At 36.5% G+C, this 25,865-nt stretch overlaps 1 protein-coding gene across 1 annotated transcript in view; it reads left to right on the top strand.

The window, feature by feature from the left end:
• Positions 1-25,865, top strand: part of TM9SF2 (transmembrane 9 superfamily member 2) — a 58,687-nt gene that overhangs the window by 6,837 nt on the left and 25,985 nt on the right. Inside the window, exons 2-9 of the mRNA XM_006731840.3 lie at positions 6,327-6,394; positions 8,494-8,587; positions 14,050-14,177; positions 18,505-18,634; positions 19,699-19,823; positions 21,589-21,700; positions 23,194-23,273; positions 24,045-24,153. Of these exons, the coding sequence (XP_006731903.1) occupies positions 6,327-6,394; positions 8,494-8,587; positions 14,050-14,177; positions 18,505-18,634; positions 19,699-19,823; positions 21,589-21,700; positions 23,194-23,273; positions 24,045-24,153 (846 nt within the window). The remainder of the gene's footprint in view (positions 1-6,326; positions 6,395-8,493; positions 8,588-14,049; positions 14,178-18,504; positions 18,635-19,698; positions 19,824-21,588; positions 21,701-23,193; positions 23,274-24,044; positions 24,154-25,865) is intronic.

The following is a 25,865-nucleotide window of genomic DNA, read 5'->3' on the forward strand; positions in this document are numbered from 1 at the left end:
GCTCTGTGGACCTTAGAGCCCCGTTCTTTTTTTTTTTTAAGATTTTATTTATTTATTTATAGGACAGAGAGAGACACAGCGAGAGAGGGAACACAAGCAGGGGAAGTGGGAGAGGGAGAAGCAGGCTTCCCGCCGAGCAGGGAGCTCGATGTGGGGCTCGATCCCAGGACCCTGGGATCATGACCTGAGCCGAAGGCAGACGCTCAACGACTGAGCCACCCAGGCGCCCCAGAGCCCCGTTCTTGAAGCTCTTACTTATTCTTCTTTGCACTTTTTTATCAGTGTCCTATTAGTAAGCTTTGTAGTTAATTGTAGCTACTTTAAATGTGCTCTGCAAAGTTACAAGGTCTTTCTCTGTTGCCATTAAAATTAACTAAGTATTGATGAAAGCCTTTGGAGGAAACTTTTGAAATATATTTTCTTTGCTCTTATTCTCAACTTTCAAACCTATTTCTCCTATGCTAATAATAACGATAAAGACTGCAGTTTGTGTACTTTGTGGATGCCTTAGTTAATCCTCAGAACAATCCTGTCATTTGTAAATGGGGAAACTGAAGCTGAATAAGATGGAGTAACTCTCTCAAATGTATATACCTAGTAAGTGGTGAAGCAAAGATGCAGCTCCTAGAGTGTCTGATTCTGAAGGTTGAGCTCTTCACACCACGTTGGGGTACTGCTGTTTCTTCCATGCTGAATACTCTCTACCTCTTCTGCCTCACCCTGGAGATCCCTGGCTGCTAATTATCCTTGACTTCCACAATTGATGCAGTTTTAACCTGTGTAACCAATTTTTAAGGAGTCAGATTTTGTATTTATTCCTTTATTTGATACAATCTAAAGTTGAAATTCTATTTTTCAGTGAGATGGGGATAGAAGGAAGAACCTTAGTATCTAGGAGATCAGCTTCTGGACATTGCTGGTCAGATAACTCAAAGTTCATGAGCATCCGTTTATGCGTTCCAGCATTTCCATTGGGATTGTTTTCTTGTGTCTGAGTTAAGATTTCCCTTCTTTGAAATTTTTCCCACAGTATACTCCTCCAGTATTAAGCATTTGTCCGTAGTTTTCCTTTTCTGTGGCTGTGCCTTGGTATCTCAGAGCTTTTTGTGACTAGTCACTTGCTTTGATTCTTGTTCAGAGTTACATTTCTTCTCAGAATATTTCTTTCTACCTTGAAAACCAGTTGTAGGTGGGTTTGGGACCGATGTGATGGAAGGTCAAGTGGAATAAAAGCAAAACCAAAGGAACAAGGAAACAGGAAAAAAAAAAAATACAGCCCTGTGACATGGCACACGTGGCTTAAAGCTATAAAACAAAGCATAGTTGTGACCAAAGCTCGGATCAGATGTAGAATGGGTAGGTTAGGACCAGAAAAAAATTGTACATTTGGGAGGAGAAGGATTTAGAAGGGAGACCATAGCACTCTAAATTACACCATTTCCATAAAAAATTTCTTAGGGTGGGATTTAATTAGTCTTCCTTTGTCTAAGTTTTGCTTTAGGATTTATCTGTAACTTCCTTAAAAAGTTTAATGTTGTCACAACTTTCCATGCTTGTAATAACTCAGTTTGGGACACTTTGAAAGCAGGAATGTGTGAAGTAAGTAACCTTTAAAGCTCTTTCTGGTTATGTCAGAGATATTTTAGAGTTGGCTGACTCTATTTAAGGCAAATTTCCAGAAGGAGATGCACTTAATTAACTTTTGGATGGGAAATAAAGATACTTAGAGTGGAAAGTGACCATAAAATTAACCAAATACTGTCCTTTTGTAGCACATTGCTATTTTAATGATTAAAAAAAAAAAAACAAAACTAAATCCCTTGGGTTTCAGTAACTACCCCAAGAACTTATAAATAGCTTTGTCATTTTTTTCTTTTACTTTCTTGAATGTATGTCTTGTCTCTCCACCTGGATTAGAAATTCTTCAAAGGCAAGTGTTCATGTCTTTTGTATTATTATATCACTCATAATGTCTAGTATTGTGGCCACTAAATAAATGTGTCGAGTGAATGACTTTCTCGTGGTGGTTCAGGATTTTTTTTCTTGGGAATGTTCTTCAGTTTTCATGTACATTGCATATTCTGTTTCCTCCTATTTAATACTTATTTTGAAGTCATCTTTCCTAGTCTAGAACATCTTTCCACGCTAAATTTTACTCTTTCGTCTTTATTTCTTATTGCTTTGATTTGGCTTTTGTTGCTTCATAGGAAGAATAAAGTCTACTCTCAACTTTAAAGCCTTTTCTTTTTCCAACTTTTAATTGTGACAGTCTTCAAAATTCAAAAAAGTTGACAGAATAGTATAATGATCACCTGTATATCCATCTAGACCTCTAGAGCCAACAGTTGATTATATTTTTCCTATTTGTTTTACGCATGTATGTGTTTATATTTTTAGGGATGAATGTCATGATGTCTGTAGCATACTTTTGGAAACCACATGAACTCACTAGCAGTCTCATTTCCTTTCTCCTTCCAATTTTTAACATTTTTCTCTACTGCCATATTACAAGGATTTTGTTCATTAAAGCAGTTTTATTTATTTATTTATTTATTTTTTTTGAGAAAGAGCATGTGCGCAGGTGGGTGGGGGGTGCAGAGGGAGAGGGAGAGAAAATCTCAAGCAGGCTCCATGCCCAGCATGGAGCCCAATGCTGGGCTCGATCTCACAACCCTGAGATCATGACCTGAGTGAGCTGAAACCAAGAGTCAGAAGCTTAACCGATTGAGCCACTCAGGTGTCCGTACAAGGATCTCATTCTTAAAATATTATTGAAATTTCCTTGTTTCAGTATAAGAGTTGATATTTAAAATATAGAGTATTATAAATGTAGCATATTGGGGCGCCTGGGTGGCTCAGTCGTTAAACGTCTGCCTTCGGCTCAGGTCATGGTCCCAGGGTCCTGGGATCGAGCCCTGCATCGGGCTCCCTGCTCAGCGGGAGGCCTGCTTCTCCCTCTCCCACTCCCCCTGCTTGTGTTCCCTCTCTTGCTGTCTCTCTCTCTGTCAAATAAATAAATAAAATCTTTGAAAAAAAAATAAATGTAGCGTATTTACAAATATGTTGTAAATTGCTCTATTCTTTGTTAAATATATCATTAAATGTAATTTGCATTTCTTAGCATTTTGTGAGACAATAATTCTTAAATTTTCAGATTCTCACAATTTAAAGGAAGAATGAAAGTGCTACAGAAATAGCCAGGATGAATTGAATATCCAAGTGTGTTTTGATTAGTTCACTGAATAATAGAAAAAGGTCCATAACTTAGTGATGATATTTGTGATAGACTAACTTTCTTGTAAAAGTAAATGTGGAAAAGCGTCAGAAGAGACAAGAAGGAAGAGAAAAGTAGAGGACTGAGAGCAGCAGAAATTAAAAGTGATGGAAGTGGCACTTGAGTTTCCTCACTTTTTTTTTGAGTTAGCAGTCCAGCTTTTGAACTTATTTCCTTGCCTTAAAGTAGAGCAAGTAATCCCTAGCTCATAAGGTTATTATGAGAATTGTGCTTGATAATTATCATCTTCCCCTTCCCTAGACTAATAGCTAAGAAAAGAGTAATGAATTGGCATAAACAGTAGATCAGAAGGCTGTTGCCTTAGTGTCCTTTTATGGGAGCAGGCGGGGTGGGGGGGCCCTCAAGGTTATCCTTATACTGATAAATATTCAGATTCAGGAATGTCTGTTTTCTCTGAAATAGTAATAGTAGCAATGTTTATTTAGTCATTTACCTTATAGTTATTGTGTACCAACTATGGACCAGCTTCTATATTCTTATCTGTTTTATTATCACCTCATACATTTGTCACATTAAAAATTACTACTTGACCAAAAGCACATATTTATTGAGTAAATTTAGGATTTGGAATGAACTGAGCAATCTGGTGCTATGCTGCCTCTAGACTGAATTTGTGTTCCCTACTTGTTTATGTGTTGTGTGTAAAAATTAATTTTGTTTTTAGGTGAAAGATTTATAAGAAGAATTGTTCTTTGGAGTTTGTTATTTTGGAAAAATTTGTGGGCAGCCCCTAATATAGACATCCTTATAAATCACAAAGCAAGGCTAAAACATAGGCTTACTCACACCTTTATTATTAGGAGTGGAACGTGAAGCTACTTCACCAGATTAGGAAAAATTGACAGATATGGTAAATTTAATGGGAATTAGATATTAAAGGAGAGAGAGAGGGAAAGTGTGTGGTGGGAAGGGGCAGAGAGAGAGAGAGAGGGAGAAGCAGACTCCCCGCTAAGTGCAGAGCCCAACTCAGGGCTCCATCCCAGGACCCTGAGATCATGACTTGAACCGAAATCAAGAGTCCATCGCTCAACTGACTAAGTCACCCAGGCGCCCCTAGCTCTAACCACATTTTAAGTGACAGATGGCCACATGTGTATTTGACAGTGCAGATAAGAATATGTCCATCATTGGGGCGCCTGAGTGGCTCAGTCGTTAAGCATCTGCCTTTGGCTCAGGTCCTGATCCCAAGATCCTGGGATCGAGCCCTGCATTGGGCTCCCTGCTCCGCGGGAAGCCTGCTTCTCCCTCTCCCACTCCCCCTGCTTGTGTTCCCTCTCTCGCTGTGTCTCTCTCAGTCAAATAAATAAATAAAATCTTTAAAAAAAAAAAAAAAAAGGGCGCCTGGGTGGCTCAGTTGGTTAAGCGACTGCCTTCGGCTCAGGTCATGATCCTGGAGTCCCTGGATCAAGTCCCGCATCGGGCTCCCTGCTCGGTGGGGAGCCTGCTTCTCCCTCTGACCCTCCTCCTCTCAAGCTCTCTGTCTCTCATTCTCTCTCTCAAATAAATAAATAAAATCTTTAAAAAAAAAATAAAAAATAAAAAAAAAAAAAGAATATGTCCATCATTGCTTACAGTTCTATTGGACATTCTTGCATAATAGTAAATACTTAGTACTTTGTACCAAGCACTGCTCTTGAATTTTCTCAAAAACACTCGAAGCAAGGATTATTATTCCATTCTATAAAGGAAAAAAACTGAGTGAAGAAATTTACCCAAGATCACACAGCTAGTAAATGTCATAGTCAGGATTTAAACTCAGGTACCCTAGCTTCAAAGTCTTTGTCCTTGATCACTTTGTACTGAACAAGGTTGAGAGAGTAAGAATAGGCTTAATTGTGGCACAGGGGATTTAACTTCTGTGATGGAAATGTGGCTCTTAGAGATTTTTGAAACTTAAAACCTAGAAAGTTCCATAGAATATAATAGCTGTATTCCTTCCTAGAAAGAAATCTAGAGATGTGAACTGGATCATCTTTTTAGAAACCTTTCAATCTTCATGAAGATATATTAAATAGGGTGTTTAGATTCTGAAGTGTCTTCATAGCAGTATTGACCCCTTATAATTAGTGAAAATTATTTTGGCAGAGTAAGCCATCAACTGGGAATTTTGCCTTCACAACAGTTACTTATATTTGTGTTAATTATTCAAGCATTCTGTAATGCCTAAATGTCGTGTCTCATTATCTTTTTAGCTAAAATGACTAATGACAAAGAATATTTTATGCACAGAGACAGTTTAATTTTTTGTATATGTTTGAGGCAGTGTTACCATTGAGTAATTTCATTTGCTTACAGTTTTAGGGATTGCACATGATACTGTTCTCACTACTGTATATAGAGGCTAAGTGTCTTATCTTACACTGTATATCAGGAATATTGGGTGAGCATTTATTTTAGTAGATGAGCAGTGTAGTTTAGGCATTCCCTATTCTGAATATCATTAAATTCATTTGTTTTTATTCATTTAACAAATATATAGCACTTCTTGTTTTAGTCACTGGAGTTCTTTATAAATGTTAACTCATTTAATCCTCATACACTTCTCTCTCTCTCTCTCTCTAAAATAATAAATAAATAAGTAAATAAATGAATAAATAAATGTTGGGGGGGGGGGAAGGAGTGGCCCCTGGGTGGCCCAGTCAGTTAAGCTTCCGAATCTTGGTTTCAGCTCAGGTAATGATCTCATGGGTTGTGAGACTGATCCCTGCATGGGGCTCCGCACTCAGTGAGGAGTCTGCTTAAAGATTCTCTCCTGCCCCTCCCCTGTTCACACACGCTCACCTTCTCTCTCTCTCTTTCTCTCTCAAGTAAATAAATCTTAAAAAAAATTATTGGAGGTATTTGCAACTCTTAAAAATATTTTGTTGTAATTTAATTGCATATAAGTCTACTCTGAATGGATTTATAGGAGAAATGTTTAAATATCATAAAATTCTACATTTCAAACATGTCAAATTCTTTTTCAGTTCTAAGCATGACTTAAGGTTTGATCTCTATTTGTTTATATTCTAATTCTGTGTTTCTTCATCAGGCTGAAATAGAACTATTCGTGAACAGGCTTGATTCAGTGGAATCTGTTCTTCCTTATGAATATACGGCGTAAGTTTTTCAGCTTGGTTTTTATATAAAATTGTATTGACTCATCAGAATTTTGTACTTTTAAATATTTGTTTTCTTCACAGTTATGGATGAATTCATATGTATTTTAAACATGTATAAGGCCTGGAAACATTTTTTAAGGGGTATTCATTATTTCCAAAGTAGAGTTAAAATGTGAAACGTGATCTTTTTTCAATACAGTAGAAGCACCAACTGAAACAATGGATTTCCTTTTTTATCTGAGTGGACAAAAAGGCATTGTGTTTTCTTTAAATTTTTTAATTATAAAAAAACCCACACAGTTTTAAATAAAATTCTTATATCCCACATAATCCCCAGAAACAATTGCTTTGTTTTCTGCTCCTCCACATTTTTTCTCTGCATATTTTAATGTACCTAACCACATCTATACATTTTTGTTTTAAATAAAAGGTGGTTTTGCACTTTTTTCTCACTAGGTTTATTGTGGGCATCTTTCCATGTTAATACACAGCTACAGTTACCTTAGTCTTTTTTGTAGCTGTTTATTCTTTCTTTTCTTTTTTTTTTTTTTAAGATTTATTTATTTCTTTTAGAGAGAGCATGAGCATGAGCGGGAGGGGCAGAGGGAAAGGGAGAGAGAATCCCAAGCAGACTTTGTGCTGAGTGTGGAGCCTGACACGGGGCTTGATCCCACAACCCTGAGACTGTGACCTGAGCCAAAACCAAGAGTCAGACACTTAACCAACTGCGCCACCCAGGTGCCCCTCTTTTTTCTTTCTTTCTTTTTTTTTTTTTTTAAAGTAAGCTATCACCCAGTGTGGGGCTTAAACTCAGGACCCTGAGGAGAGATCAAGAGTCTCATGCTCTACCAACTGAGCCAGCCAGGTGCCCCTGTTTATTATTTCTTTGTAGAGATTGTGTAGAGTCATATATGATTTGTTTCACTAACTCTTTGTCTATGAACATTTGGTTATTTTCATTTTTTGATATTATGAAAAATGCTGCCTAAATTTGCTTTATTCATTTGACCGCTATATACCATATTAAGTATAAAGCATAGTTCTTAAATTTTAGTTGGCTTCTAAGTTTCTGTGGTATCTAAAAGTTTTAAAAGAAAATATGTGTTTTCTGTAGAGAAAAGCACACACCAAAAAGTAAGACTATCCTATAAGAATCCATATGCCTAAATATGTATAAGAAGAGAGTATAACATTCATGAATGCATGGACCATCATTTATGTAACTATTAGAGACATAAATGCTCTAGTTTTTGTTTCTTTTGTTTTGTTAAATAAATGTATCTCCTTATTCTTTGTGGATATTCCTGGGAAAACTCAGTGATCTCTTACATCCAGTACATGGAAAGTCTTCATTTGAGGATTTCCCAGCCCCAGTTTTTTATTACCTGAGATTCATCTTTCTCTTAGTAATCTAATCTGTAGCCATCACTGCATGGGTCTCAAGTACTCCCATATCATTCCAAAATGAATACAGAACTGTTCTTTAATCTTCTGTAGCAAAGCTGAAATTTGTCTGTAATGTTTAAAGAAAATTTTATTAAAATCTGGTTAATAATACAAGGGAATTACGGAGAAGCTTGCAACTGACTGATTATGGCTTCTCCACAGTTTCATGTTCTCTAGGGTCTGTCTCGCCATGCTTCTCATGTTGGGATGTGTTGGCCAGTGTATCGGGATGAGGCAGAAACCCAGGGAACTTTGACACATCTTCCTGAAATGTCATTATTATGTAAAACTTTGGATTAGGAAGTTACAACAAAAGGAGATAAGTTAGCAAAATTCACTTGAAAAATAAGGATGTAAATAATTTTATCATTGGAATGAACAAAAATAATGTGTCAATTTTTAAATTCTATAATTTACATCTTCAAAAAGATAGTTAGACATCAAAGTATTCTCAGGCCTAATTTTCTGATGTTTTGGTTTTTTGGTGGGGAAATGTACATGGGACTTGGAGTGTAACTTTCTTATTCTTTGACTAGAGCTATTGGAATATCAGTACTTACTCTGCTCTCTAGATTGGCTAGGGGTTTGATATTTCATTGTTTCCTTTTATGTGTAAAAGCTTAAATACTCTTCCCCCTCTCCCCACCCCAGGTTTGATTTTTGCCAAGCATCAGAAGGAAAACGCCCATCTGAAAATCTTGGTCAGGTATTATTCGGGGAAAGAATCGAACCTTCACCATATAAGGTTTGTATTCAGTGTTATATAGAAGTTATTTAGTTGCTTCTTTCTCTTTCTTTCATTCCTTTGTTTTTTCTTTCTTTGTTTTTTTTCCCTTCTTTTTTTCCTACAGAAAAGCCTGAGATAACTTAGCTCTCATAGCTAAGGAGGATTTCATTTCTCTTTTACCTCTGGAAATAATTTTTTAAACTCATAGTTTGGAAGGATCCCTCTCCTCACGATATGTCATGGATAAGTTTGTCTTAATGCACATTCATATACCAGTATTATAAATGATAAGAATAGTACTCCCAACACCCTACCTCACCTTCAGAGGGACCAGAAACCCAGCCTTCAGTCATGAAAAGTGGCCCAGCAGCTCCTCATTTCCTTCCCCCCTTTGGGAACAGTATTCATACGTATTCTATATATTGCCTCTTAGCAAATACAGCACTACTTGGGCTCCCCCATTGGGTTTTGGGAAAGCTAACCTTTCTCTTTTGACCATTGAAAGTATGTTTGGAATGTTCTCAGTACATTTTTAGGACATCAGTTAAACCAAATTCAGCACAATATGAGAGATTCTCTTCAATATATGTACTTCATCATCATCCAGAATTATTCTACCTTTTAAATCTCTTAACACTTAAGCCTGTTTTCCTTCCACATTGCACAGTCTCCTGTTCATTTTTTTTAATTAACATATAATGTTTGTTTCAGGGGTACAGGTCTGCCCCTCTTCATTTTATATCTGCTCTCCTGCTACACAAAGAATAATAATCACTCTCTTTTACAAAAATTAAACTTGTTTATAATAACAGTGTACCGCCATATAAAAACTTAAATGGTATAGAATAATATAAAGTGAAAAGCAAGACTATCTTTCCCCCAGTTTCACATCACAGTTTTTTGTTAATCTTTCCTGAAATTTTCCATGCACTTACAAGCACATATAAATAAAATTAGATTTACTTATTTATGGTTTAACATATTATTCTGCACTGTGCATTTTTCCTTTAACTCTCTACTTTGGGATCTGTCTGCATGAACACATTTGTTTTAATCGCTGTAACTTGACTCCCAAATTTTATTCCCCAGCCTAATCCTTCCTGCAGAGTCTCATCCTTGTCTTCTGTGACTTAGACCCTATGGTTAGCTGCCTTCTCTGCTTTCTCACTAAACACTGCCATCTATTTTTCTTGGCACTTCATTGCACCGAGCATCTGTCCAGCAAATCCGCACACCTAGAGTGGTCCCACTACCCATCTTAGTCCCTCTGGCACTGTACTGCACTGTGAAGCACTGGGGAAAAGACACAGAGTTTGCTAGTTTAATCCACATAATTGTACAAGTTTACAGTTTTCAACCATAAGTCCTCTTAAAATACTGCAATTTAAAATTTTCTACCCTAAAGATACCAGTAATTTAAAATTTTTTTCAAAGACGGGTGCCTGGGTGGCTCATTTGGTTAAGCATTTGCCTTGGGCTTAGGTCATGGTCCCACATTGGGCTCCCTGCAGGCAGTCTGCTTCTCTCTCTGCCCCTCACCCTGCTTGTACTCTCTCTCTCTTGCTTTCTGTCTCTCTCCCTCGCTTTCTCTCTCACTCGCTCTCACTCAAATAAATAAATAAAAACTTTAATTTTTAAAATTTTTTTTATTTTCAAAGACCGATTTGAAGGCATATGGGATTAAGTTACTGGGGAGAAAAGGCACTCAAAGTGTATAGACATGGGTGTTACTGAACAGGGCAAACATATTAATTACCTATCATCTTAATTGTGTATCACTCCCTGATGTGATATTTTGAAAGATTACTTTGGAAGTTATTGCATTGCTTTTATAGGAGAGGGTGATTTTCAGGCAGATTTATTAAATTATACAATCAACTTAAGATATTCCTGTGGTGTCTCAGCCCCAACATTCTGTTCAGTGATGCCTTCACCTTGAGAAATGATGGAAGAGAAGAGTATCAATAACATCTTCAGTGAACTTGAGGGACAGCAGGAGTTTCTTGCAGTAGACAGCCCATAGCAGATTGCAGATAAACAGAGGGAAGACCAATAAAATATTCAAAGCGCTGGAGAAGTTTTGTCCCTTTGGGGTAGAATTTAAAGGCAAATTACTTCCATGGTAGGCTTCCATCCAGGGTATATTTATTTACAGGGAAAGACAGCCTTACTTATACAAAGGACCCTTCTTTTAGGCCTACTACTTTGCAGATTTAACTGTGAATCAGGAGTTGAGGTAAAATAGGAGAACAGGAGTGCTTCAAAATGAAGAAAGATGTACATCTCATATTTTCTATGAGTTTCCTAGAATTTTTTAGGATCAAGATTAAATCTTTAAGTCCCAACCTTAAAGTGACAGAGCAGGCATTTCTTAAGACCAAGGCATATAGGTAAACAGAAATATGGGGCTGAGAGATTAGATTTGTCCAAGCCAGCCATAAATGTATTGACCCATATTTTTTTTAAAAAAAAGGTTTTATTTATTAGAGAGAGAGAGTGAGAAACAGCATGAGAGGGGAGAGGGTCAGAGGGAGAAGCAGGCTCCCTGCTCAATGTGGGACTCGATCCCAGGACTCCAGGATCATGACCTGAGCTGAAGGCAGTCGCTTAACCAACTGAGCCACCCAGGCACCCAGACCCATATTTTTCATTATTGATTCAGTATTGATTCTTTGTCCTTTATTTTCACTGAATTTTGCCTTATTTTAGATCTGCAGTAAAAACAATAGTAAAAACCAGAAACAAAACAAAACCCCAAAGGTGCTTTGCTATCTTTTATTTATGAATTCTGTTGAGGTCGGAAAAACAGCAGTGCCAGGTTGTGTGTGTTATATGAAGCTGGAGCCACATTTCATCCCAAATGTAACCAATCATATTCATTCATTTACTTAGTTAACACGTTTGTGCCAGGCATTGTGGTAGGTGTGGCATACAGCAGAGACCAGAGACAAAAATCTCTGCCCTCGTGGATCTTATATTCTGATGAGGAGAAGGAAACAAAATGAATTACTAAAATACATAGTGTATCAGTTGCTGATGGAAAAACTATCAAAAAATATATCAGGGAAGGTGGATGGAGAATTGGCAATTTTATTTTTTTTTATTTTTATTTTTTTTTAAAGATTTTATTTATTTATTTGAGAGATAGAATGAGAGAGAGAGTGCACATGAGAGGGAAGAGGGTCAGAGGGAGAAGCAGACCCCCCGCCGAGCGGGGAGCCCGATGCGGGACTCGATCCCGGGACTCCAGGATCATGACCTGAGCCGAAGGCAGTCGCTTAACCAACTGAGCCACCCAGGCGCCCGGAGAATTGGCAATTTTAAATGGGCCAGTGAAAGTCTTGCTGAGAAGGTGATATTTGAGCAAAAGACCTGAAGCAAGTAAGGGAGTGAGCCACGTGACTATCTGGGAAAATGTTCTCTGTGAAGAAAGCAGCAAATGCAATGGTCTTAAGGTGTCAGCTTGCCTGGTGTGCTCAAGGTACAGAAAAAAGTTGGTGTGACTTGAGCAAATGAGCAAGATAGAGAATATCAGGAAATGAGGGCAAAGAAGCAGTGGGAACAAATCACATAGTAACTCATAGGCCACTGTAAAGACTTTGGCCTGTATATCTGAGCAAGATGGTTAGCACTGAAGGGTTTTGAGTAGGCTTAGATTTTGATAGGATCACTAACTAGGGCTGCTGTGTTGAGGATGGACCATGGGAGGGGAGAGCAAGAAGAGAAGAGGGGAGACCGGTTAGGAGGATCTCAAAATCATTGAGATATGTATGACCTGAGAGTAACTCAGACCATGGGGTAGACAGGTAGGTGTTGTGAAGTGGTCAAAATCTCAGAAACTGGTTACATTTTGAAGGTGTAAGCGCAACAGAATTTGCTGAGGGATAGGATGTGGGGTGTGGGGTGTGAACTTTCTGTTTTCTAGAATGGGACAGTCTCTGGGAAGAGCAGGTTTGGGGGGAATGGGAAATGAGACATCTAATTAAGGATGTGAAATAAACACTTGAATATATGTGTCTGGAATTTGGAGGAGGGGCTCAGGCTAGATCTATACCTTTGAGAATCATCATTAGTGTATAAATGGTATTTAAAGCCAGGAATTGATGAGATCCCCAAGGGGGAGTGGGTATAGATAATGTAAGAGAAGGATTCCAAGGATTGAGCCTTGGGGCACTTGGTGTTACTAGGTCACAAGATGAAGATTCAGAAAAGGAGACTACCTCAAAGTTGGGAGGATTACATGAGTTAATAAATGTTTATTATTATGATTAAACATCCTCTCTAGTTTTGCTGTTTTCCTTCACAATTGAACACACAGTTGACTTGCCTAAACCCGGTAAGCACTGGATTGATTTGCCACTTTCCATATAACTAGTAATGTCTATCTCTGCTAAATTTAAATTTGACACCTATCCCTCTGATTCCTTAGTATGTGTACTTTTTTTTTCATTTTCCTCTCTTTAAAAAGGTACCTACAAGATGCATATAAGGTCAAGAATATTAAATAATTGTACAGACATTGCTACATTTACAGAAGTAGCAATGCACCAAAACTAAACTCTTGGCTGACAGGTGGCAGCAGTGGGCTACCCTTAAAGCATTTGCTTGTCAGCTGATGCACAGAAACCTGTTCAGGTGTTTTAATAATGTACAAAACAATGGACCACTTAAAAGTGAAACATATGCAGATTTTTTTTAACCACCTGTAATAAAGTTGGAGTGTATGGAATGGTATACAATTATGGACTATAGTTAGTTTATAAAGTAAATTATAGCCTTTAGAAAACTAGGAAATACATTTTTAAAATGAAGCCGTAAATGGATCCTGATAAAGTAAACTTACATTATGAATACCATTATTTTTACACACATGAAATAAGTCCTAGACTCCAAAATTGGAGGAATCCTTAGTTTTTTAACTTTTAAATTATCCATTACTATCTGTTTCAGTTTTATTATTAAATAAAATCCTGAAAATTGACAGCCTTTTCAAATGTGAGTAAAAAGAATCATGTTTACCCTGATTTTTAGACATCCAAGTCTGACTTTTTCTTGTATCATCATAGTCTGCTACTGCTGAATCTCTCTTACCTGGCACAAGGGGGCACTTAACAAATATCCATCAAATGAATATATGGACATAGAAACTTGTCTGCTTATTACTAGAAAGACTGATGTTCCATTTTGTTCTGCATGTAGTTTTTTTCCCCTTCTCGGATTCAGTTACATTTAAAAGGTGGGTGGATTGAAATTACCAAAAATAAAAATAAAAACTATTACTTATCAAAAGAAAAATTGATTTAAATTTTTAGAGAAACAGTAAGACTAAAATTTAAATGTGATTGAGCGATGAGAAATTTAAAAATATTATCAATATTAGTGCACTGAAGTAATTTAAGGAGACTAGTACTTTTACTCATGGCATAAGTGTGAAGGACCTAGATATTTTTTAATTTGCTTTTCACTTTATTTTAATACAGTTTACATTTAATAAGGAGGAGACCTGCAAGCTTGTCTGTACAAAAACATACCATACAGAGAAAGCTGAAGACAAACAAAAGTTAGAATTCTTGAAGAAAAGCATGTTACTGAATTATCAACATCACTGGTAAGACATGGAGATTTTAGACTTTTGTTACTTTCCTTTCCTAGATGCCACCTGTTTCATTGAATGTATAAATTACTTCATTAACTCTATAAAACATAGCAAATCAGTTGATTTCCCTTTTTTGTTGCTAGTAATAGCATGAAGTATGACTTCTACTTGCCAAGGATTACTAAGGTTGATGGCTTACAATATCATCTCTTAACTGCTTAGATTACTGTAATATTTGGTACTTCTTTTGGTACATAGACCTGGTACCTAGGGCACCCTTCTTTTTCATATGTAGTTAACAAGAGCATATTTATGCTTTGAGAAAAGGACCTGGATCAGTCATCTAGAAAAATACTGTTATTTTATACTTGTAGGCCATGAAAGAGACCATGGGAAAACAAACTTAAACTATGTTTGATGTTTGATAAATAGCATCTACTGCAAATAAAATACTTGAATTTTGAGTAACCTGTTTTAATTTTATACACATGGTGTTACACTAACTAGGTCTTTACCAGTTTGTGTTGTAATCAAAAAGCATGTAAACCTATTTTATTTTTGCTTCTAAAGTAGTATCGACTCAAAAAAATAAAAGTAGTATTGAGTCATTATACAGAATTCAAATGTGGAATATTTAGAAAAGGGTCTAAGGAGCCAACTTTTCAAGTGTAATCATTGTTATTCTTCCAGATAATTTTGCTGAAAATGCCTTTATGCTATGTGGAGTCCTAACTTACAAATGTTTTGCCTCTTCAAAAAAGTATAAGGTGTTGGAGGTAGTGAACAGAAAGACTGTCTTCATGTACTTCCTCTTGAATGTTTGTCCTATCAGTATCTCAGATTGACTCATTTGCCCACACTGAGGGAGGTTAGGAAACATTGATCTCAGTTTGACATGCCCAGATCCTATGGTTCAAAACTATGCTTGGAGCCTATCATTCTGTCCCTTCTCCCTTCCATATACACAGAACAAAAAAGTCCTAGGGAGGGGCAGCCTTGGGTCACTTACCCATCCACGAACTAGTCTGTGATTAGGGGGATTTACTCTGATTGGCCAGATGGGTAGAATCTGGTTCAGTCTGCCAAACCATACAGGAACAAGTTTCTCATAGTAGGGCACTGTTAGAATAAGGAAGGAAACTTGCCTGATTACACTTGTGTCATCTTCTTCCTCATGTGACCCTCAGTGTAAATAGGAACTTGAAATCTCCTCATTTCTTTGGTTTCTAGTAAGCCAAGAGCTTTTTTCTTCTAGGCTACTGTGAGAATACCATGTAATTGCTGAATCAGTATAACTTGGGGTACATTTGTTTATTCATAAATAATTGGTGCTTTTTCTTTGCTTCAAATTGTTCTTTAACGGTCTTCAAAATGATACCTAAGGCTCAGTTCTTATAGTTTCATGTTAGCCCCATCCACCCCCATTTACTCTAAGCTACTCATTTGTTGGTGGAATGAAAGAATGGCTCTTCAGGCCTACAGGTTATTGTTAGCTATTTCTTCTACCCTCTGTTCTTAGAATACTGTTTAGGGGCTTGCTCCTAAAGGTACTAGAAACACCTCCCCTTCAATAGTTTGCTCACGGTAAAGTACTTAGAAATATTTTTAGCTGATTCATGACACAATTAATATAGGTCCTATTTTGATGCAAAAATGCATATAATAACAAGAATAAATCATTTAAAAGAGTTTATGAAGTTAGAAAGCATTTGATAATGAAATTGACTCAATAATTTGTGATGGGTGTGAAACTATATTCTGCCTAAAAAACTTGAAACTTGCTGGGGTTTTCCCCATGACATTTTTAACCGTATTACCTTTCAAATGATTAGAATGACTGAGTATTGCTAATACAGCAACGCATTATAGAGAACAGTTAATTAAGAATAGTTAATTTTCTCATCTAAATTAATGAATACTTGAAATTCTTATTTGGAATGTTAGAATACAATTTGAGGATCTTGGCTTACTCTGTCAATAACCTAAGCTACTTCTTGATTTTTGAGAATGACTAATGTTTTGATCTTAGTGCCAGACATTTGAATTCCTTTCAACTCTACTCTGCATGGTTTGTAATTATACATCTTGCCAAGTTTCTAGATGTTTGTGACATTTCATTTATAAAAGTAGTATTATAAAGCTAGTTACCACAGTATTTAAATTTTTTAGGTTCATAGCTTATTGGACAGAGAGGGGTCTTTGAAGATATTTTAGTCAAGTGGGTTCTAATCCTGGATCCCAGCAAGCTAGCAGGGGAGGGGAATGATATGCTGTTTTCAAAAATTCAAAATCCTAGCACTGTAAATGTACACTTGTTAAAACTACAGAGAGTAACTTAAATGCCAAGTTCCTTTGCTTTTGGCTACAATTTTCTGAATGCATTGTGGTAACATGGGTTATTCCATTGTGATCAGAAACTCTGGGAATTTAATTTATTGGGGAAATGAGTTATAAATAGATGAGATTTCATTAATAGAAGTGTTTCAAATGGAGTCCATGGAAGGTAGAGGAAAATAATGGAAAGGAGTCCTTGATGGTTAAAAAAAACAACAAAAAAACGGGGCCAGTCATTCAACCTTTATCCTTTTGAGTCCTTTTTTTTCACTGTATCAGATAGAAAATAAGATTTTTTTTTTTTTTTAAGATTTTATTTATTTATTTGAGACAGAGAATGAGAGAGACAGAGAGCACATGAGAGGGGGGAGGGTCAGAGGGAGAAGCAGACTCCCTGCCGAGCAGGGAGCCTGATGCGGGACTCGATCCCGGGACTCCAGGATCATGACCTGAGCCGAAGGCAGTCGCTTAACCAACTGAGCCACCCAGGCGCCCAGAAAATAAGATTTTTAGTATTTTTGGTGTTGTATATTCAAATAACTAACTCGCTAACTTATTAGCAAAATTTAAAGAATTTAATTTTTATTTACTCAACTTATTAGCAAGGGAGTAACTGAAAATTATATTCTTTAAATTTTCTTACATTTATTTCCAAGTGTTTGGGGTTTTTTTGTTTGTTTTGTTTTGTTTTGTTTTTTTAATGCTTCCTATTGCCAGGAAAAGGTTATTGCGTCAAGGCATCATATAAATGATAAGCTTAGGATGCTTGCTTTTAAAAAAGTCTAAATTGCTCCTTAATTTCTCATTTTGTAACTAGCACTATAATTTTTATGTAGTACTTTCTCTACTATGATAGTTTGAAGATATTATAATTAATATATTGCTAGTATATATTCATTGATTGAACTTCATTCTCTAAAAAATTGAAGCAATTAACTGATTGTTTAAGCCTCTAAAAAATCTGAATTATTTATTTTATGTAGCATTGCTTTATGCTTCTAATATTTTATAGCCTTTTTCATGGGAACTACTGGCCTGCTGGTTATAATAATAAGCAACTTAATAGTGTAGGTGATTCTAAAATTTGGTATATTGGGTACTATTAAATAGCATTTAAATGTGACGAGACATGTTTTATTAGGTCATTAACGTATACCTTGGGTGCATATAGAATCATAATTCTACTTCCTAAGGCATAAATTAATTAACAAATAAAACATGCCCTGGAGTGTTGTCTTATGACTGTAATATAGCTAGTATATTTTTAGTAATTTTTTTAATTTGTATCCTGTAGTGTGCTCTTGGCATAAGGGACCACATGCTCAGACTTTAATGTAGTTAGACAATGCTACAGAACCTTATTCTTTACTTATTCTTTATTTTTATCCCTTAAGTTCTTTTTCACTATAGAACTTTTAAATTTTGTTTCTCTAGTTTTATAGCAGCATTTCTTTTAGACAAAAGTTGGATTTACACAGCTTTAATAGATAATACTATAATTTTCACTCTTTTCCCCTGGCCCTTAAGTTAAATATTTTCCCATCTTGCAGTTATGTTCCTCTCCTTTTTATTGAATTACCAAGTAATAAAGGACATTTGCTTCTATATTGTTCCATCAGATTATTCCCAAGGAACTAGATACATTGCTTTGCACCTAACTTAGAGCTTTGAGTATTTTGCTAAAGGTAAACTATACTTATGTATCTAGATAATGATATTGTTAAATTAGCAACTGCAGTAAATTAATTTATAAAATTCCCTTTCCTATATACATTTATAGTTTCAAAGAAGCTATAAAATTTTTTTCTTCACTGTAGTGTATCAAATATTGACATAATGCTGTTGCTTATGAAATATACCACATCTTATCAAAATTCTTTTATTGTAGTTTTGACATCTTAAGGCATTTATAGACATTTAAATTTTATGAAGTGGTAACACAGCTTTGGGCACCATTTCTTAGTCATGTTCGACGATTTCTAACTTGACTTATTTCTGTGCATAGGATTGTGGATAATATGCCTGTAACATGGTGTTATGATGTTGAAGATGGTCAGAGGTTCTGTAATCCTGGATTTCCCATTGGCTGTTATATTACAGATAAAGGCCATGCAAAAGATGCCTGTGTTATTAATGTAAGTTCATGAAAAACTCTGTGCTACTTTTTTTAAAAATGGTTTTTTGGTATGGAAGGATTCAGTCTTTACCTGGACAAAATTTGTTATAGTCATTGGACGAGTATAATTCAGATGTTCTGAAGCACAGCTACTTAGACCTTAAATGTAGGCCAGATTAACAATGTATAAATTTAATTCTAGAACTAAAATAATTCAGATTTAGTTCAGTATTCACTGAAAGTGTCTGTTATATGCTAAGCACTATGCTAAGGGCTGGGACTTTGTATGTTCTGACTCTATTAAAAGTTAGACTCATAAATCTTACATATATATTTTTAAAAGTAGATTAGTGGAGTACCAGAAAGACCTCATTATAAGTTCATGAAGTTTGTATTACAAATTTAAGTCCATAAAATATTATATTGCAGAAGTTTGGTATTACACCTATTTTTTTAAAAGGTAAATGCCTTTATGGCCATTCTTTTATATTTAAAAATGATAGTAAAGTGAAGATGTTAATAATAGAAAGTATTAAAATTATTGGGAATATATATTAAATGTTGTGTAATCAGGTCAATCAAGTTTAATCTCTTAATTAATATGACTTGATGGTAGAAGTTAGCATAAGCTTGATCGTGAAACTGGTTACATTGGCTAATGCTTCTGGGAGAGTTGACCAGAAACACTTAAATAATTTAAGTTATTGGTTTAGTCTGGTTATAAAACTTCCAAGGAGGGAAAGTGTTGAAATGTGTAAGATCTAGCATGCTCATAACATGTAATATTTTAAAATGTATTTTGTTAGTTTTATCGTAAGTGGAAAGATAGAAAATATTAGATGTGTTCTTTTTAACAGGTACCTACTTTTATGTAAGAATTAAGGCATTAAAGAAACCTAATTTGTATTCTGCCAATTAGTTGTGGCTTATAGAGAGTTTAAGCTTAAAACATAAAGGTTTTTTTTATGGGGAAGGATTAAAACTCTGTCTAAGCTCAAATTTTCCTGCTTGTTGTGCCTCATTATAAAGTTTTGTTTTGACTCTTGTATAGCCAGTTTTCTACCTTTAAGTTCTGTTCCATAGTCAGAATTCCATGAAAGAGATACGTTTTACATCTTCAACCACGTTGACATCAAAATATACTATCATGTTGTTGAAACTGGGTCCATGGGAGCAAGATTAGTGGCTGCCAAACTTGAACCAAAAAGGTAACTATACAAAACAGGTAAATAAATGTGGGGGTGCCTGTCTGGTTCAGCCGGAAGAGCACGTGGCTCTTGATCTTGAGGTTGGGAGTTGGATCCCCACGTTGGATATAGAGGTTACTTAAAGGGGGCACATGGCTGGCTTTGTCAGTGGAGCATGCAACTCTTGATCTCAGGGGCATGAGTTCAAGCCCCATTTTGGGCATACAGCTTACTTAAAAAAATAAAATGAAAAGAAATAAAAAGAAATTAAAAAGTAAGTAAATGTAAGTGAAATTATTCCCAAAGAATAAATACTTGGGGCCTAATTAACTTTTTCTTTAATCAGTATTCTGACATAAAATCTGGCATTTCACGATTGATTTTACTAAAACTCTCTTTAGTGTGATTGGTTATTGAGTTGTGGGTTGTCCAGAGAAATCATACAGATATTTTTTTTCCTGTTAAGGTAAGTGGTCAAGCCAAAGTGCCTTTTTGTTTTGTTTTTTAATCAGGAAGCTTTGACACCTTTGCTGTGTCAGCTTGGAGTGGGGAATGTGAGTGGTTGGGACAGTGTTTTCTTTTATAGTGGAAAAGCATTGCCTCTAATATTTTGCAACTTGACCTCTCATTAGAGGCCCAAATGAGCTGATTTTTTTTTTTTAAGATTTCATTTTTTTAAGTAATCTCTATACCCAACATGGGGCTTGAACTTAGAACCCTGAGATCAAGAGTCCCACACTCATCTGACTGAGCCAGCCAGGTGCCCCCTCAAATGCGCTGATGAGTGCTATCATTTCTAAAATCTCCACGCACTGTTAGATGCCATTGTGTGAGAAGTCACTGAAAGAGCATTTCTTCCAGTTGTCAGTATTTTTAGTATGAAAGTACTTGTCTTTTTTTGATTGAGTATTCCATTTTTTTTTTCATGTTTCCCCACACCCCCCTCCACCTCACCATTGAATTAGCCTTTTTCCCATGCCACTGCTGGTAAAGAAATGCATGCCGGGGTGCCCGTGCGGTTCAGTTGGTTGAGCCTGGAACTCTTGATTTCAGCTCAAGTCGTGGTCTCAGGGTCGTAGGATCCAGCTTTGTGTGGGGCTCCATGATCAGCGCTGAGTCTGCTTGAGATTCTTTCTCTCCCCCTCCTCCTCATCCTGCTCTCACGTGCACACTCTCTCTCAAAATAAAATAAATAAAATCTTTAAAAAAAAAAAAAATCCGTCTCTCTCTGCCCCTCCCCCCGTCTCATGTGTGCACTCTCAAAAAAAAAAAAATGCATGCCATTATAAGATGGCAGTTAATTTAAACTCCCTCAGTGTTTATTTTTGTTTTTTTAAGGTACTTACTTTGGAAAATGTATTTCAGAGAGAGCCCACTCTTGTGAGATGGGGGAGGGGCAGAGGGAGAGGGAGACAGACTCCATGCTGAGCAGGGAGCCAGATGTAGGGCTTGATCCCAGGACCCTAACATCATGACGAGCTGAAATCAAGAGTTGGATGCTTAACCAACTGAGCCACCCAGGTGCCCCCTTTTTTTAAAGATATTTAATGCTCTTCAAGTATAGTGCTTTCAAAAGTTTGTTTCTAATTTTGAATAATAATTTCTTACACATACCTATAACTAAGTCCATTATTTATATGAAGTAAATATTTGTACTATTAAATGTGACAGGAATAATTTTGCCTTTGACTACAGTAGCACTATAAAATATGTAGAGTCTCTATAGTCTTTACCCCATTTTTAAAAACTACTTTATCAGCATCTTGCCAAAATGTTTCCTCTACAGCTTCAAGCATACCCATATAGATAAACCGGACTGCTCTGGACCCCCCATGGATATAAGTAACAAGGCTTCTGGGGAGATCAAAATTGCCTATACTTACTCTGTTAGCTTCCATGTGAGTTTGTTTTTATCTCTAGTATAACTCAGAAATTGATTTTAAATTCATACTACTTAAACTAATTAAAAATATTAATGATTAACCTTGTCACATAGATAAGCTTTTAGTGAGCTGATTTGGAATAGTTTGGCAGTGCACCAGGCAACATAATCACACTCAAAACTAAGTCTCCATTTAAATGAGAAGTACAGTAAATTGGAGAATTGAACCTGATTAAATGTTAAGTCATAAGAGATACATAAAAGACAAAATGTAGAAAATAGGCATAGATAATGCTATGAAAATGTCGAAGATTTATGTAACAAGCATTTGGGAAAGCAACATTCTTTTAAAGTCTGAATTAGTATAAACTTTAATGGAGTGTTCCCTGATAGTAGATGATTTATATAGGTTCTTAGGTAATTCAAGGGAGTGTTTTCATTAGTGGAGAAGTTTCTTAGGAGGAAAGTACAAGTTCACTATATGAGAATCTGAGGCACTATTCCACCTCTACTTCTTTTTCTTTTCTTTTTTTTTTTTTAAAGATTATTCTTTAGTGTGCGTGTCAGAGGGAGGTGGGTAGAGGGAGAGAAGCAGACTCCACATTGAGTGCAGAGCCCGACGCAGGGCTCGATCTCACCACCCTGAGATCACAACTTGAGCCCAAACCAGGAATTGGACACTTAACCGGCTATGCCACATAGGCCCCTCCACCTCTGTTTTGTTTTGTTTTGTTTTTTTAAAGATTTTATTTATTTATTTGAGACAGAGAGAATGAGAGAGACAGAGAGCACATGAGAGGGGGGAGGGCCAGAGGGAGAAGCAGGCTCCCCACCGAGCAGGGAGCCCGATGCGGGACTCGATCCCGGGACTCCAGGATCACGACCTGAGCCAAAGGCAGTCGCTTAACCAACTGAGCCACCCAGGCGCCCCCTCCACCTCTGTTTTTAATAAACTGTCTTGGCGATCAAGTATAGTTGTGATGTTTACTCTCCCCCGTATAGTGTGTAATTTTGCAAACCTAAGGCAAAGAATACTATGTATTTCTTTCTAGGTATTAAGAGCTCATTGTGGGTGACACCTGCCAGATGCTCAGTTATGACTGTAGTGTCTCATGAGCATAGATGGCATCAAAGAGAATAAAAAATACGTTATACCACTCAATTTTCTGAAAAAATTAGTGAGTACAGTTCTAAATTTTGATATCTAAAGTAAACTTTTGTTAAAATTTAAAGCAAGACTTCAAAAAAATACAGATAACTAGGTACTTTTAGGAACTCTTATTATTTGTATTTACTGCTGAAACTCATGACTAATCCAAGTTATGATAATGAGAAATTAAACATTCATTAACTGAATGGGAGGTCAGGCTATGAGTGGAATTGTTTGGATTCTTAATATATTTTGTCAGCAAATGCTTATTTATTTTTTGGTTGGTTGTTTTTTTTGTTGTTGTTGTTGTTTTTAGCAAATGCTTATTTGAAGAGTTTTGTTTTCTTTTATCTCCCTAGGAAGATAAACACATCAGATGGGCATCCAGATGGGACTATATTCTGGAATCTATGCCTCATACCCACATTCAGTGGTTTAGGTAAGAGTACAGAGTTAATCCACTTTATGCTCTGGGCTTACTCTATGTTTTGTCCCTTTGAACATCTCCTTCATTCTCTAATCCTGTCTAGATCTCCAGAAGTCTGGGCTTTTGAATTGGATAGACTTGTGTTCAGTCCTGGTCAGGTCACTGTTCGTGAGTCAGGCGAGTCACCCAGTTATTTAGAGTCCCATTTCTTTATCTGGAAATACCTGCCTCACGAAACTGTCCCTGAGGATTAATGGACAATGAATGAAACAGAACATTTGAGCACCTTACCTGAAGTGGAAGAAGCTATGCTCATGTTACGACTATTTATTATTATTATTATTATTCTCTTCAGAGCATGAGTCAATTTTTATCTGGAGAGTTGTTCGTGGTGCCGTCACTTTCCTTTTTCTGCTTTGTTGACTACCTTTTGACACTCATTAACTTACTGAGTAAATTTGTTTGTCATAAATTTCTTGAGGATACAGACCTTTGTTGATCCCTGCAGCTTGTATTGCATTTATTTGGGCATAGTACTTATTTAATAATGTTGACCACACATTAAAAAAATTCTAGTTCTCAACAGATTATGATGAGATTATTATGATAAGTATATAAAGTTATGTATCCCCCAGAAGGACACATAATAGAACAAAGCTCATTGAATCTGTTGGGTTTTAGGTCAAAGTTCGATTTTGATCAATACTGTTTTAATGTTACTGATTAAATATTTTAAAAAGGTAATTAAGCTGCAGATTAATCCTGACGTGTTTATTTCTACAGCATCATGAATTCCCTGGTCATTGTTCTCTTCTTGTCTGGAATGGTGGCTATGATTATGCTACGGACACTGCATAAAGATATTGCCAGATATAATCAGATGGATTCTACGGTGAGTGAAACATTTGACCTGCTAAGGATAGTCTTTATTTAGTTCTTTGGGAAAAGTTGAAATAATGGCTTTAGACAGAATCTTTCTTCTTAAAAGTTATCCTGAATTCGCCTTTTCAAATAAGAAAGTGATCCTTAAGAATTGGTATTCTCTAGAACTGTAGTCGCTCCAGCGTTCAGAGCTGCACTGTTCACAGCTCCATCTGTGTTAGTGCGTTGGTGCGGAGTGAGCGTAGGTGCCCAGCTCCAGGTCTGTCCCCTGTTCTCACGGACATGCTGTCAACTCTCAGATTTTCCATTCCCAGCCTGCACCCGACTCGTGAAACAGCAAAGTTGAGTGGGATAACTCCCAAGCAGTTTTTATTTGTGTGTATGTTTAGCTTTTTAAAAGTAATTTTCACTGAGTTTTATCATTTTAGCCTTTTGGTATATTCAAAGTAATTTAATGTCCCAATCTCATTTATTCTCAAAACAGTTAAAGTTACATAATGTTATACATTTTATACTTTTTCATTGTATAGCAGCTCTTTGATAAAATTTCCACAAGAATCATAGTGACTTGTAATGAATACAAAAAACTCAGATTTTATTGCTTTCTTTTCCCCGACTTCTTAGTCTTTTCCCCATAACTTTTCTGTCCTAATCAGAAAAAGAACATACAAATGTTTATAAGCTTTTTAGCATTTGTACGCTACAGTCTCTTTTCCATTATTTTTACTGATTATTAAATATTTTATTAAAATAATTTCAAAATACTCTTCATAATTGGCAATTTCAAATGGTATTTTCTTCTTCATTTGTACCAAGGTGCCATGGGATAGAGGCCATGGTACCCTGCTCCCCCTCTTGCTCCCATTCCTTTTTCCTCCCTTACTGTAGTGGTCCGAGCAAGTCTGTTCAGACATAACTCAGATCATTCACTCCTGCTCACAGCTGTCCAGTGGCTTCCCATTTCACTCAGAGTGAAAGTCAGAGTCTTCACAGTGGGTTGTAGGCCCTACAGTGCCCCCTTGGAACTCTGCTCCAGCCATACTGGCTTCCTTAGTATTCCTCAGACATGCAGGCATGGTCCCACACCTCCGGCCTTTACACTTGCTTTTCTCTCTACCTCAGACGTTATTTACTCCCTCAGGTATTTACATGGCTAGCTCCCTTACCTACTTAGTCATTACTGAAATAGGATCTTCCCAGTGAGACCTTCCTGACCATCAAATTAAAATTGCACCTTTCTGGCCCCATACACATCCATACCTTCTAAGTTTTCTCTGGAGCACTTATCACCATCTAATGTACTCTATATTTTACTTACTTGTTGTGTTAATTGTCTGCCTTCCCAGTGAGAACACGTATGCAAGAGGGATTTTTCTGTTAGACTCACTGTAGTATCTCTGGTGTTTTAAACAGTGCTGTGCTTTTATAGTTGGTGCTCAGTAAATGTTTGTTGAATGAATGAGTCATTTTCTTTTTTTTCTTTTCTTTTTAAAATTTTATTTTATTATGTTAATCAGCATACATTACATCATTAGTTTTTGATGTAGTGTTCCATGATTCATTGTTTGCGTATAACACCCAGTGCTCCATGCAGTACGTGCCCTCCTTAATACCCATCACCAGGCTAACCCATCTCCCCAGCCCCCTCCCCTCTGGAACCTTCAGTTTGTTTCTCAGAGTTCATCGTCTTTCATGGTTCGTCTCCCCCTCCAATTTCCCCCC

The sequence above is a fragment of the Leptonychotes weddellii genome, chromosome 3, assembly GCF_054177405.1.
Source record: "Leptonychotes weddellii isolate Sample4059 chromosome 3, ASM5417740v2, whole genome shotgun sequence".
Taxonomy (NCBI): Eukaryota; Metazoa; Chordata; class Mammalia; order Carnivora; family Phocidae; genus Leptonychotes; species Leptonychotes weddellii.